This window comes from Micropterus dolomieu, linkage group LG17 (assembly GCF_021292245.1).
Source record: "Micropterus dolomieu isolate WLL.071019.BEF.003 ecotype Adirondacks linkage group LG17, ASM2129224v1, whole genome shotgun sequence".
Lineage (NCBI taxonomy): Eukaryota > Metazoa > Chordata > Actinopteri > Centrarchiformes > Centrarchidae > Micropterus > Micropterus dolomieu.
Genome location: NC_060166.1, coordinates 13,282,398 through 13,296,396, shown reverse-complemented (window position 1 = coordinate 13,296,396; position 13,999 = coordinate 13,282,398). Strand labels below are relative to the sequence as shown.

Below are 13,999 nucleotides of genomic sequence, written 5' to 3'. Positions count from 1 at the left end.
TTATCTTCTTGCTCAGTTGTGCAACGCGGCCTCCCACTTCTTTTTCTACTCTGGTTAGAGCCTGTTTGTGCTGTCCTCTGAAGGGAGTAGTACACACCGTTGTAGGAAATCTTCAATTTCTTAGCAATGTCTCGCATGGAATAGCCTTCATTTCTAAGAACAAGAATAGACTGTCGAGTTTCAGATGAAAGTTCTGTTTTTCTGGCCATTTTGAGCGTTTAATTGACCCCACAAATGTGATGCTCCAGAAACTCAATCTGCTCAAAGGAAGGTCAGTTTTGTAGCTTCTGTAACGACCTAAACTGTTTTCAGATGTGTGAACATGATTGCACAAGGGTTTTCTAATCATCAATTAGCCTTCTGAGCCAATGAGCAAACACATTGTACCATTAGAACACTGGAGTGATAGTTGCTGGAAATGGGCCTCTATAAACCTATGTAGATATTGCACCAAAAACCAGACATTTGCAGCTAGAATAGTCATTTACCACATTAGCAATGTATAGAGTGTATTTCTTCAAAGTTAAGACTAGTTTAAAGTTATCTTCATTGAAAAGTACAGTGCTTTTCCTTCAAAAATAAGGACATTTCAATGTGACCCCAAACTTTTGAACGGTAGTGTATATGATATTATTTTTATCTGCTTGTTAAAATAATATTTTTTGTTTAATAATTATCACGTAATGGCTTGACCCTTTTCTTTTTTTTTAATCCCAAAGCTCTGCAGGACTGTAGTGTGCGTTCCAGGCCCTGTGCTCGTCAAAGCAGCATGAATTGTAAGTAAAAAGCTGAAAGGGTGTGGAACACATGTCTATGTTATAAAACTACAGTAAATCAATGTAAACAAAACAACACATTTGCAACTTCAATTTAAAATACTATTTGTACAGTAGGTGTTCTTCTATTTTGTACAGGCTGTGCCCTCTAAAAGATGTAGCTGTTGGGTTTATCCCCACGCAAATGCAGAGTCAAGATTTTCTTTGGCATCCTTGCTCCCTGCACTGCCTTCTCTCACCGGCCATGGCCCTTACGTGTTTCCCCCAATTCCCCTAATTGATCCCTTTAAGGCAAATATATACTTTAGCATCGAATCTGCGCCGTAGCCTACGTGTAGCCGTGTCCCCTACGACTTAGCCTACTGCGTTGCCTGATGTGCATCTCCCCAAAAATGTAACTACATGTCACGGCGACGCAGACCACAAGAACTGTGATTGGTAGCATTGCACGTGGCTCTAAAACGGTGGATACATTTTTTTGACTCGGCTGGCAGAAATCAACACAGTGAAACGTAGAAACCCCACAGCAAACTAGAATTTTGGCAATGTAATTGCAGAGTGACACCAGCACAAGTATAAATCCTCACGATGGCATAGGCTACGGCATAGACTCGACGCAGAAGTATAAATTGGCCTTTAGTGTGCAGGAGATGAATCTAGTAGTGATTCTGGTAACATCAAAATGGCTGAGAGGTGGCCCAGCCTTTGTTCTACTAGACTGTCCAGCTTTAATTTAAAATACTATTTATATTGTAGGTGTTCTTCTATTTTGTACAGGCCCAAAATTAACACTCTTAACTAAAAAACTACCTTAAATAAAATAAATGAGGTCAGCCTCCATTGGAGGGTTGCTGAAACAGACATTACAAACCAGGGGTGTTGCTAGACATAAAGCATCCCTCATGTCAATTTGTGATTTATTTGTGATTTAAGTGCATGAAATGTGTTAGGAAGTTCCTCACCAGCCTCCCTTGCTTAGCCCAGTAATCTTGGCACTGTCATGTCAGAAAGGGCTTTGACCGAACGGCGTAGAGAAGCACGATGATGTAGCGTTTAACATTAAGACAATCCTTAATCATTTAATGACTGTTATAATAGCATTTAATTGGTTATAAGAGCTAGCATTTGTGCTTTGCTCACAGTGCGTTCACATGTCTGTTTGTATGTAAAAACTTTTGAATAGTGAATATTTGAAAAACTTAAATATTGAAAGTACTTTTTTTAACTGCTTGTTCAGATCATATTTGTTGTTTAACGATTATCATGTAATGGCTTGACCCTATACTTTATTTATTTATTTTATTCCAAAGGTTCGAGTGGCAGTAGGATGCTATCGTGTCCTTCAACAGTTTATGATACCTGTAACTGTAAGTAAAAACTGGAATGGAAGTGGAACCCATATTTTTCGATATTCTAAAAATACAGTAAATCCTTGTAAACAAAACAACTAATTTGAGGCTTTTATTTGAAATACTATTTGTCCAGCAGGCAAATGTTTCACCACCCAGTGAGTGTTATTCCCAGATTAGGAATGAATATGTCATCCACAGCGTTTTACGTTTCATTGATTCTGAAATACTTAATATTGTGTGTTTGTTTATAATAATGTAATATTTTAATGGCTACTTTTTGCTTTTAAGTACTACCATAGTACTAATTTATGAAGCATAGTGTTAGTCCAGATGTAGCACTGAGCTTTTTGTTTTAAATTACGTGTTCATCTTACGCCCAATTGGGCCTTACATGAAAGTTTACTGTTTTTTGTTTACAAAGTCTTCTGGATTTTTCTTTTTTTACTTCAAAGTGGAGATTCGCTACAGTGAGTGCAGTTTGGGTGATCCATTCGAAAAGTCGGCTGGTATGTGGTAAAAGTTTAATTGTTTTTTAACATAGTTTTTATATTTCTGAATATAATATAAACATAATACAATACATAAAACACAAGTTTCAAGGTTTGACAGCAATGAGATTGAACTTTCACTAAGCATCAAATTATATAACCCTTAACCATAACCCTAACCACATCATATACATATCCCAGTAAAAAGGAGAAAAACATAAGTTTAACTTTTTCAGTAGTTTTATTAACTTATGGTTTTTATTATACCTGATTTTATATGTTGCTGGTGGTGATGGTGCAACCTCAGGAACCTCACTTCCTGTGTCTAAGCTTAAAAACAATGGTAAGTAAAAAATATACAAAGTCTAATTTAGCTTAGAGTGGAGATTTAGTTTGACCCTGGTTTTGGATCGGGATCTTGACTTGCTTCTAGTGACAGTATTAAGACTAGCCGTGGTACAGATTTATCTTGTGAGTCAGTGAGCCACTATACAAGAATTTAAAACACTTGAATTTCTTTCACCAAGTTCGCAGTTAAATGTTAAAATACAAATTTTGAATTGAATGATAAAACACAGTAAAAACAAAAACAAGAGCAAGGAAGAAAAAAGATTTTGTTAATTTTTTTCATCAGCTTCATCCACTCTGCACTACTGTAGTGAAATATAATAAGGAAAATCACATGCTTAATGAAATGTCTTTGATGATTTTATTTACTTCTGAAGTCTTTTTTTTTTTTTTTTAAGTTTTATGAAATGTTTCAAAATTCTTCATGTTGTCACTTAGTAACTTCTCAAATATTTTCAGGAAAGTCTGTTAAGAAGAGAAGTGTTTTCAAAGGTCAGTACAATGTTTCAAATCAACACTGTAAAAACTGGTGGACACTCTCAGGACAAAATGAACGAATGCGTTAGGGTTGAGTGGTGGTGGGACCCAAGAGCAGACACAGACTCAAAGACAAGGTGTAACAATTAGTTTTTCATGATAAACTGAATTTTGCAAAAGGGTAGGGCAAGTGTGGCTGACAGTGGTCCTTGGTAGCCAGGTAGAGGAGTGGAGCGTGTAGAGTAACGGTGGTGGACACTTGCAGGTTGTGGCCTGAAGAGCGTGGCTGTAGAGTGGAGGCAGAGTGGCGTGGCGGGCCGAGTGTGGAAACACTGCAGCGCAGAAAAAAACAAGCGGTTAGTCAGTAATCCGAAAAGGCAAAACCACAAGAAACTCAATAACACCAGGTAGGCCAATGGTTGTGAGACATAAAACAGTCTGGCGCTGGTGTCTGGAAACCAGAAGCTTTTCAGCAGAGTGTTGACAAGATAAAAGCCAGCAGGTGTGGAGGAGAGCCACATCTACATACACAGACACAGGGGGCCTTTCTCATTTGCCTAATTTGTGCCTCTCTTGAACCTTGACCCTGTGGCCCAGAAAAATAAATACAGTGGAGTAAAAATGACAATGTTTCCCTCCGAAATGTAACGTGGAAGTGCAAAGTATCAGAAAAATGGAAATGCTCAAAGTACAAGTACCTATAAATTGTACAGTATAGTATTTGAGTAAATGTACTTACAGTCACTGCTCTCTGCTAATCTACTGTTTTCAGTACTCTTACAAGCTAGCTATGAGATTGTTGCTACAGCATCGTTCAGAGACTGAAGTTCAAACAAACACTTTTTTCTCGTCTTTAGCAATATTCCTCAGTTAATGGAGAACATTAACGCATACAACAAACTAATTGTCACGGAGTGTTAAAGATGAGGACGTTGATTAATTACTCTCCAGCATTGTGTTTCACTAACTAGGCAAGAACGTAGCGTGATATCAACATGTAGAACGAGTGACATGGCGGTTGTCAGGGAAAATCCATTTTAAGAAAAATGCCATCATCAGATTTTAGGCAGTATGTTGTTGTTTGTATTTTCTATTTTCAACGAAGGTTAAAGTCAAGGGCAACTGGACTTGGTTGAAGATACTGGCCAGTATATTGAACCAAGTCCAGTTGCCCTTGACTTTAACCTTCGTTGAATAACTATGACCTGGATGACTGAGAATCTTCACAGACATATTTTCTGTGTGTATTATCATCCATTATGTCTTATTAATGAAGCAAATCTAACTATTTCATTAACAAACAAAACACATGGATACAATACTTCCTGATGGTTTTCTTGAAATCTCCTACCTATCAACAGTTTTCCGCAGAATCAGCGGCTACTTTAAAGGTGGTCAGAGTGCCTCACCTCAGACCAACGGTAAGCATTCAAGTGGCTTGTTGACAATCTTTTCCTAATCTCCTTGAAGCCGTTAAACTCTGTCAAAGATCCACATTCAAAGGAATATACCTTGGATCTCGCAGTATGAATCTACTTGGTCTCTGTAGTAACCTACTGTATGTTTACACTTTCTTTGATTTTCTCCTCAGACACGCCTTCACCTGGGCATGCAGGCACTGAGCCCAGGCAGCCATCCAGAGACCATTTGCTGCAGTTGGTCTCCCTCCAGAAGGCGTCTGGCAGCTGGGTGCTGGATCCAGCTCTGGCTGCTGCACTAGGAAAGACCAGCAAGGAGGTGGAGAACCTAAAACCTGCATCGGTGGGTTATGATAAAACATATGAAACAGAATTAGACAAAAACAAATATGGCTCTATAGCAAAAACAGCAGCAAATCACATCTCAGTGTAAGGACAATGGTGAGCTTTGTCCTTGAATCTGCACTCATACTTCTGGTTTTCCCTTTGATTTGGTGAATTAGGTGAACCAGGAAGTGTGGGCCACCATTCTGGCTCTGATCTGGCTTCATGGTTTCAAGATGGATGCTCAGGAAGAGTGGGAGCTTCTGGCTATCAAGGCTGTGTCATGGCTCCGTGCTCAGAATGGTAATAACCAAAACAATAAGAGCCAATCAGCTGTTTTTAACAGTGTGTGCATGTTCAAATCACATATTTGCCCACATTTAGTCTCCTCTGTTGATGACTTGTTTTGTGTGTTTTTTTTCCAGCACCATGTGTGACAGAGTGTGTGGAAGCTGGAAATGCTCTGCTGGGTTGCAACGTGCAGAAAGACGCCCTGGGGCTCTGAGGTTTTCATTAAAGTGGCTTCTCCTTCAGGACTGGTACACAGAAGCAGATCTATTCCACAAACTTTATCATTTTTGCACTGTTCACATTTAGTTATGCAGCTGTTTGTTAAGCCCTTGCATATTAACTGATGTAGTAAAATATGTTTTGTGTGAATGAGGAAATAAGAGCCCTTCAGCCTCATGTGAGAGGGGGCATATATATCCATAGGGACATTTTTAATAAGGCTGATAATAAAATATTTTGGATGCTACAAAATATGTAATTATAAATGTGCTTTTGATTATTGTTGAATAATTCCTTTGCTTACTTTGTTGGTTTGCTATATTTTATCTAAAACTTTATTATAATATCCTAGAAGTGCTGTATTACTCACAAGTGAATGTAGTGTAGCCATTGGAAGAATGACCGTGGTCTCACTGGGTAAAGGTGTTGACCACTAATGTCATTCTTTCAATGTAAGGTTTGACTACTAAGTGTTTAAGTCAACTAGTATTTTATTCTTAAGACTTATAGGATTATATTCTGTGTGTTATTCATGAACCTGTGCCTTTTCAATGTGCCAACATGAGCAGAGCAGCCGTTCAGGCAGCGCAGGCAAAACCTAGCCTACCGTGACATACACAATGGTAGTAAGGCACCTGCTGCAAGTAATGTACGCCAGGCATGAGATCATGGCAAACTGTAGCCAAGAATGAGATCATGACACATTGTGATTAATGCCGACTGGTAAAGTTTGATATTAGTGAAAGGGTTAAATTGGTAAAACAGTACGTAAAAACAGCCACTAGATGGAAGGGAGTGGTCAGCGAACACTGTAGGTGGAGACCAAGTGTAACGCCCACCTGGAAGGTGGAGTTTAAGGTGAATATAAGTTCGCTGACCACCAGCTCAGTTCCATCCTGAGACCTGCAGGGATGTTACTCGGGTTTACTTGTCCTTTATTGGAATAAACTCTTTTGCACCGACTCTTGACCGTCTCCAGTGAAGTTTTTGACCACGCAGTTTTTGACTAAAGAAGAAAGCTAATAGAGTAATTTTTACTGAGTTTAATAAGTTGGTTAGGGTAGGGACCAGGCCTTCCACTTGGCCTGTCCTTATTTCCGACCCAACATTATGCCTGTTTAATTCTGTGCTATGAAGGTGACTGAAGATGTGTTCAGGTATATCAATCACTGTAGTATACAGTATTCCTTTAACAGACAAGCCTAATTGCTAATATTCAGTAACGGTTAAATGGCAAGAGGCCATTTGTAGCATTTTGGCCTGTTTTGCCATGGTTCACTGGGCATGGCAATCCTGTTTAATGAATATTTCACCTGCAGTCTTCACCTTGAACTAGTTTAACATCACCATCTGTGACAGAATCTTTCCTGTTATTTAGAGCCTCATGATGACATGCACAAAACAACTTGGCTTAATAAATACAAAAACATGATACTTACAAATCAACAGTACCTACCTATACTGACACCATATGAGAATAATATTACCTTGCTATGTACTACATGTACCTCATATGTTGGTGCCAGCAGTTAACAGTATGTTTTTTATTGACCAACCCTTGTTGCAACCTCCTTCCTTCCTTCCTTTATGTCAGTCAGACCACTATAAGACCTTCACCTGGTCTTTCACTACAACCTTAGTATGTGTGTGATTTTCTCCACACAACCTCCAGCTAATTTTTACCTGTAGTTCTTCTGTGTCAAAAATTTTGCAGCTTGGTTTCAGTCAGTCAGTAGTGATACACGATGATGCACTGACTCTAATTATGGTTCAAACCCTCAAAACGGGAGAACCCTATTGAGTTTGTGCTGATTTATTACATTTATTTTATACTTTTAGAGATACACAGTTCTCACAGGACAGTGATGCTACAAACACAATTGTAGCATTTTCATGATTTTATAGAATATACTACATAGCAGGAAATTAGCCATGACTCAATGACCATTTGTCCAGTCATCATAAATCTTGGTGGATGTCTTCATGCCTTGTTTGGAAATACGATTACCAAAGCATTATGAGTCCGACCCACATTGTTAAAAAAAAAAATTGGTAAACGGTCAAAACTGTAATATTCCATCAGCTGGGCTGCCAGAAAAATACCGTAAAAATTAAATAACTAACTCGTAAAAATACGGGAATATTCCATAATGACAATACAGTTTGTAACTTTCATTTTACAAAAAATATTGTGTAATTTAGGGGCTTTTAATGTTTATTGAAGAACATATACACCTGTAAAAACTTTACTCTTAACTTTACTTTAACTTCTACTCTACTCTGCACTCTACTGTGCAGCTATTAGTTAAGTTTTATAATATAATTTTACATAAAAATCTTGTAAATGACACCCACAAACACTAGATTTTCCATTTAAAAAACATCAAAATACTGTTCTAAAACTGGATATCAGCTTTTAGGATTGTGTTCATTAGAATGTTTGACCATTCTAGTAGAAGCGCATTTGTGAGGTCAGGCACAGATGTTGTACGAGAAGCCCTGGCTCGCAGTCTCCGCGCTAATTCATCCCAAAGGTGTTCAGCCAAACTCGCTCATCCATGTCTTTATGGACCTTGCTTTGTGCACTAGTGCGCAATCATGTTGGAACAGAAAGGGGCCATCCCCAAACAGTTTCCACAAAGTTTGGCTCATGAAATTGTCCTAAATGTCTTGGTAAGATGAAACATTAACATTTCACTGGAACTAAGGGGCCAAGCCCAACTCTTGAAAAACAACCCCACACCATAATCCACCAAACTTTACACTTGGCACAGTGCAGTCAGGCAAGTACTGTACTCCTGTCAACCGCCAGACTCATCCATCCGATTGCCAGACAGAGAAGCGTGATTCGTAACTCCAGAGAACACGTCTCCTCTGCTCTAGTGTCCAGTGGCGGCGTGCTTTACACCACTGCATCCGACGCTTTGAATTGCACTTGGTGATGTAAGGCTTGGATGCAGCTCCTCAGCCATGGAAACCCATTCCATGAAGCTCTCTATGCGCTGTTCTTGAGCTAAGGTCTGCTAAGGTAAGCTGAGGTCTGCAGCTATTGACTGCAGAAAGTTGCCGACCTCTGCACACTGTGTGCCTCAGCATGCCCTGACCCCGCCCTGTGATTTTATGTGGCCTACCACTTTGTGGCTAAGTTTCTGTTATTCCCATCGCTTCCACTTTGTTATAATACCACTCACAGTTGACCGTGGAATATAGAGTAGTGAGGAAATTTCACAAATGGAATTAGTGCACAGGTGGCAACCTATCACGGTACCACGCTTCAATTCACTGAGCTCCTGAGAGTGACCCATTCTTTCACAAATGTTTGTAGAAGCAGTCTGCATGCCTAGGTGCTCGACTGTATCCACCTGTGGTCATGGAACTGATTGGAACACCTGAATCCAATGATTCGAAGTGGCGTCCCAATAGTTTTGTTAATATAGTGTATATGTCATATCACACAGCCCTATTTATTAATGGAAGTTAGATTGTGAATCAAACACTCTCAAGCTTTTTGGATGAAAGGAACAGCAAGCAAGTGAAGATCATCTGCCTTTTGCTTATTGCTCACACTTGATGGAAGAGCTGGTGGTGGAGGGCGAGTGGTTACCTGCTCATTTTTGCAGCCAGGTGGCCACCTGACTTGAATTTGTCCCTAATTCTGTGGAGAGGGCTATGGACTAACACATCTCCAGAATTTTATCACCATACCATTATTAACTTACTTAATGTCTCGCAGACCTTGGATAGATATGCTGTTTATTTTGTTTAGTAGTAGTTTGTTTTCCAATTGAGCTACCTTGAGAAGCCAAGTGGTTTCTTTAGGTCATCCTGAGGTGTTGTCGTGTAAAGTCAGCCGAATGTGAAAATGTACTTTTGGCTTGCATACCAAAAACTTGCAAACAAATGGATTCATTAGGACTGCCAAGAAAGTTGAAAAAAAAATACAAAAAAAAAACTATGGCCAGTGTTTGTTGTTTGAATAGGTATTATTCAAACCATTTAAAGAAGATGAGTTAGAATTCACATTGAATTTGAGGTAAATTCTCTGCTTGAGTTGTGTATGTATCACATTACCACTTGTCTTTCTACTCGCATATATTAGTATCTTTTTTTTTTTTATACCAACTTAATTTAGAAATTGTGAACTTCCCCAACTCAGGTGCACACAGTTGTGCACTGCCTTCCAAGGCCAGGTGGACCTAATTCAGCAATCAGCTATAGCACTCCTGGGGTAGAAGGAGATGACAGATGAGGGACATGGATGCACAGCACAGGAAAACACATACAGCCGTAACAACATTTACCAGATACAAAATCTGGCTTTAGAAAGTTGTAAAATGTCATATTAAATCCAGAAAATGATTAAGTCTTTGGACTGTGCATGAAGTTCACTCTATGTAAAACCACCATTTTGTATGTACCATTGTCCCCTCTCCTTTGCCTTTCATGTCTCTCTCTACAGTCCTACCAAAGCCAAATGCCAGCATTTTAAGAAATACTTTCCAATTACTTTACATTCATGTTCCACTTTAATCTTGCTGTGTCTGACAATGTCCAAAATATAGTTGTGTTTCTAATGAATATATCTGTAAATGTCATCAATAAGGTAAATAAAAACTAAACTACTTTAGTTTCAGGAGAACAACATGAGCATGGAACTGAATAAATGGTCTATAAATAATATCAGATGTGGGTATTTGTATTGTGGTGGAGTTTGCTCAAATTAAGTTAATTTAAAGAAGTCTGAAACTGTCACAAATAACCTTAGTACAAGATAACTCAAAAGGGGTTTCCGGTCTAAGATAAATGGATATATATTACTCTAATGTAAAATGTGAACATGTTGTCATTTTTAATTAATAAAAAAAACTGATTTAAATATGTTGAGGTTTTGATAGTACACATAGCTAAGACTCTTCAATCGAAGTATCTGTAAAATGGCATTAAAATTCATTTATAATCACAAACCCATAATTTTACAGGAAGTTTACATTTTTAAGCCCATTAAAATGTGACACCTGTCATTTAACAATAAATTAAATATTGCCTTTCTGTAATTTTACCACTTTTGGGCAATTAATATTTTAATCTAATTTGTAATCTAAGCATTATGATAAGTCAACGTCTGTGAAATTACAGTAATTATGGCTGTTTTCAATGATCAAAATTGTGTTTTGACAGTTTAACAATGCTTGTAGACATTATACACTGATTAAAGTTTGTATTTTCCAAATATACATAATTAAAGGAGATATTTGTCAAATTACAGAACACATGTTTTTTGTTATGGTTAACTGTTTGTACTAAGTTTAAGAAATGTTTTTACAGTATTAAACTTAAATTTAACAGGTTTTTCTTTTAAATAAGAAAAATACTATTTGTGAGAATCCGGTAAATTCCTGAGTGTATCAGAACAGTTTGTTTGTGTCATAAATCCCAATATTTTCTTTAAAATAACAAATGTTATGGTTATTCACAGCTACAATTGTTCATGTTATTTTACATTAGACATGCAAATCCACAGTTTTATTTTTGTAATTGTTATGATATTGTCATGTGTTTCAAAAATACAAGAATCTGTGAAATAAAAAAGGAACTGGAAAATTTTTTTACAGAGCAGAGGAGCGCCACAAATGCCTATACTCTGGGGCCAAGTACCAAAATCTGAAGTTTTATCTTGGTGCATGTGGGCGCATTGTCAGGGTTTGTGTGGTGAGGCAGGTTGGTGGACCCAAATGCAGGACGCAGAGCGGAGCAGGTACAGTTCAAAAGGGTTTATTGTGGCAAAAACAAAAGGCGAGCACACCTACTGGCAGAGTGGCTGAGATTCATCCAAAGAATAAACAATCCAAATGAAACAGATAATCCAACCGGTGCAGAGCCAAGACAGACAGCGCAGAGCGTATCACACTAAAAAAACACCACAACAACCAGACAAAGACTAAACAGAAACACCAGGTATATATACACCAGGGACTAATGAGCAGGGCGGGAGCAACACAGGTGACAGACATGAGACTAACAAGACACAGGCAGGCAGAGAGAGAGCCAGGCAGAGGGATACTAGAGGGAGAGTCAGAACACAGGTTACAGATCAGAGGAATATAAATATATGCACACAGACAGAAAGAGCCAAAGAACCACAACCAACAATGAAAACAGACTGAAGCTGGGATTACGGACTACTTAGAGCAGACAAGGGCAGAATAACAGAGGTACACAGACCAAAAGTAAACACTAAGACACAGAACTAGGAGCTAAGATGCAGGAGCTAACAAAGAACACAAGGAACAGGAACCGAACCTCAAAACAGGAAACATGACAACTGACTAACAGAATGAGGTAGGTAACAGAGACAGAACCGACTGGGAAACAGGACAACACTAAACATGGAACAGAACAGTAAATAAGTGAAATACCAAGACACAACAGGCTATATAACAGATACTGGACAAAGGACAACAGACAGGAAAAACTCAACAACTCTAAGACAGACACTGAACAGATCAAAATCACACTGAAGTACGCGAACCAGCACTTAACATGAGAGAGTTAGAGAGAGCGAGAGAGAGGAGTGCATTGACACAAGTTACAGTACCACTGTCACAAACCTAAATTAAGAATGCAATATTTAAGCAGACACAACCAAGCTCAGAACAAATGAGCCTACAGGACCATAAGCCAAGAGCAGTAAGCTCAACAGCAATGAAGTCAACGACGCGCACAGACAACGTTGTGGGGGTCCAGAGCCTTTCTGTAGTCGCTTTCCACAGATATCCTGCAATCATAATGGAAAGAATGTTGGCCAATATATATCCCATTCCCAGCTCCATACTTTTCATACAGCGCAGTGAGCCAGCAAACTGGCCTAATAATCCCAAATAATAAGGCAGTATGAAAGTGGCAATATGACAACAACATTGTGACAACAACCATAATCCGTAGCCTAGTCTCAACCGATCCAGCACAACAGTTTGCCCATGCAGGGACCAGCAGCAGAGTCAGGATGATAAAAGATGCTGTCACTCACCAGAGCTGAGGCCTCACGCGAGGAGAAAGGCGGCCCGGCGGTTTTTCCTCTGGGCAAACTTCTGGGTGACTGAAGTTTTTCAGACAGTCCGCCGACTCGTCGTAGCACCGCAGTGTTTGTTGTGCTACTCACTGGAGCGCCTGTTGGGCGCAAGTAACGTTGAGCCCAGTTTCACAGCATTGTCCAGATGACTCCTGCTGTTCTCATGTTTTGCAGTCCTCTCAGAAAGGTGAAGGTGAAAACAGGCACAGGACGCATAAGCATAACGTTAACAGCCAGTCACGCACGGCGCGGTCAGGGGCTCCAGTGTTCGTACCATGTTGGCTTGCTGTTAGCAATGGTGCTAACCTGCTATCTGCAGACTATTAGCTCTCACACACAGTACAATACACAAAACTGTGTAGCAGTGACAAACTTATTATAAACTAGCCAGGCTACTGACTGTCTCTGTACATTAATTAAATTAGACTTTTCTTTCTTCTGCAGCTTGTCGCTGCCTCCACAGAAAACGCACACTTTTGGCACAAACCGCTGTACTTCGATCTTCACTGCCTGTTAGTCCCGCCCCTTAACCACTCACAATTTTAGAAACGTGATTGCCATCTACATGGACGAATCAGAGGCCTCTCCTAAAATAAACATCACAGTCTGTCACACCTCAGGGTCAGAGGTTACCCTCTTAAAGTGACAGAGCCTAATATGAGAACACTTGGATGCTGCTATTCACCTTTTAACTCAAACCCAGGGGTTACATAATATAAACAGTATATAGCATTTTATGCACATGCTCTTTGATTGTAACACCTCTTGTGAGAAGGATCAGGGTCCAGTCTGGACAGCTCTTCTTCTAGTGAGGAGGAAACTTTGATATGTAGTGGCAGAAACTTGTTTCCATGAGATGAGAGATAATTAAGTAACTTTATACAAACAACAATGGTTCTCCGTTTGTTGCATGAGGAAATACATTTAGCTGCAATGATATGGCACTAAGTAGGAGAGTTTCTGTGTGTCTGATTTAGCTCTCCCGCACACACACACTGTTTGGAGCAGGTTTTTAGTCTTTCTTCTGTGCTACTGTGGAATGAAGTTAGTTCAATATAAACTAGGCCTATACTGTGTGTGTGAGTGTGTGTATATATGTATATATATATATAAAATTAAAAGTTGCTTAGTTACATATAAGCTACTTTTAATTTTTTTCCCCACGTTGCTGTAGCTTAGCTTGCTACATTTCACTTGGGGGTAGCTTCTGTGTAGTGAAGCTTCATTTAATGTAGAG

At 39.1% G+C, this 13,999-nt stretch overlaps 1 protein-coding gene and 1 long non-coding RNA gene across 13 annotated transcripts in view; one reads left to right on the top strand and one right to left on the bottom strand.

Annotated features, from left to right (window-relative positions):
- LOC123985437 (von Willebrand factor A domain-containing protein 5A-like) overlaps nucleotides 1–5,837 on the top strand; it is a 73,675-nt gene extending 67,838 nt beyond the window's left edge. For 4 of the 12 annotated variants that reach the window (XM_046072930.1, XM_046072928.1, XM_046072927.1 and 1 more), the window contains 9 exons: nucleotides 720–776; nucleotides 2,087–2,143; nucleotides 2,581–2,634; nucleotides 2,924–2,959; nucleotides 3,424–3,456; nucleotides 4,803–4,862; nucleotides 5,033–5,202; nucleotides 5,363–5,486; nucleotides 5,609–5,837. In XM_046072930.1, the coding sequence (XP_045928886.1) occupies nucleotides 720–776; nucleotides 2,087–2,143; nucleotides 2,581–2,634; nucleotides 2,924–2,959; nucleotides 3,424–3,456; nucleotides 4,803–4,862; nucleotides 5,033–5,202; nucleotides 5,363–5,486; nucleotides 5,609–5,688 (671 nt within the window). In that variant the 3' untranslated portion in view covers nucleotides 5,689–5,837. Of the gene's footprint in view, nucleotides 1–719; nucleotides 777–2,086; nucleotides 2,144–2,580; nucleotides 2,635–2,923; nucleotides 2,960–3,423; nucleotides 3,457–3,706; nucleotides 3,798–4,802; nucleotides 4,863–5,032; nucleotides 5,203–5,362; nucleotides 5,487–5,608 lie in introns of those variants that run through there. The other 8 variants (XM_046072934.1, XM_046072936.1, XM_046072932.1 and 5 more) reach the window with 7 other exon arrangements.
- A 5,612-nt stretch (nucleotides 5,838–11,449) lies between these two features.
- On the bottom strand, nucleotides 11,450–13,111 carry LOC123986387. The gene is made up of 2 exons (XR_006828869.1): nucleotides 12,721–13,111; nucleotides 11,450–12,468 (listed from the first exon to the last, which is right to left on the bottom strand). It is a non-coding gene; the product is annotated as an uncharacterized LOC123986387 (long non-coding RNA).
- Between the last annotated feature and the right edge of the window lie 888 nt (nucleotides 13,112–13,999).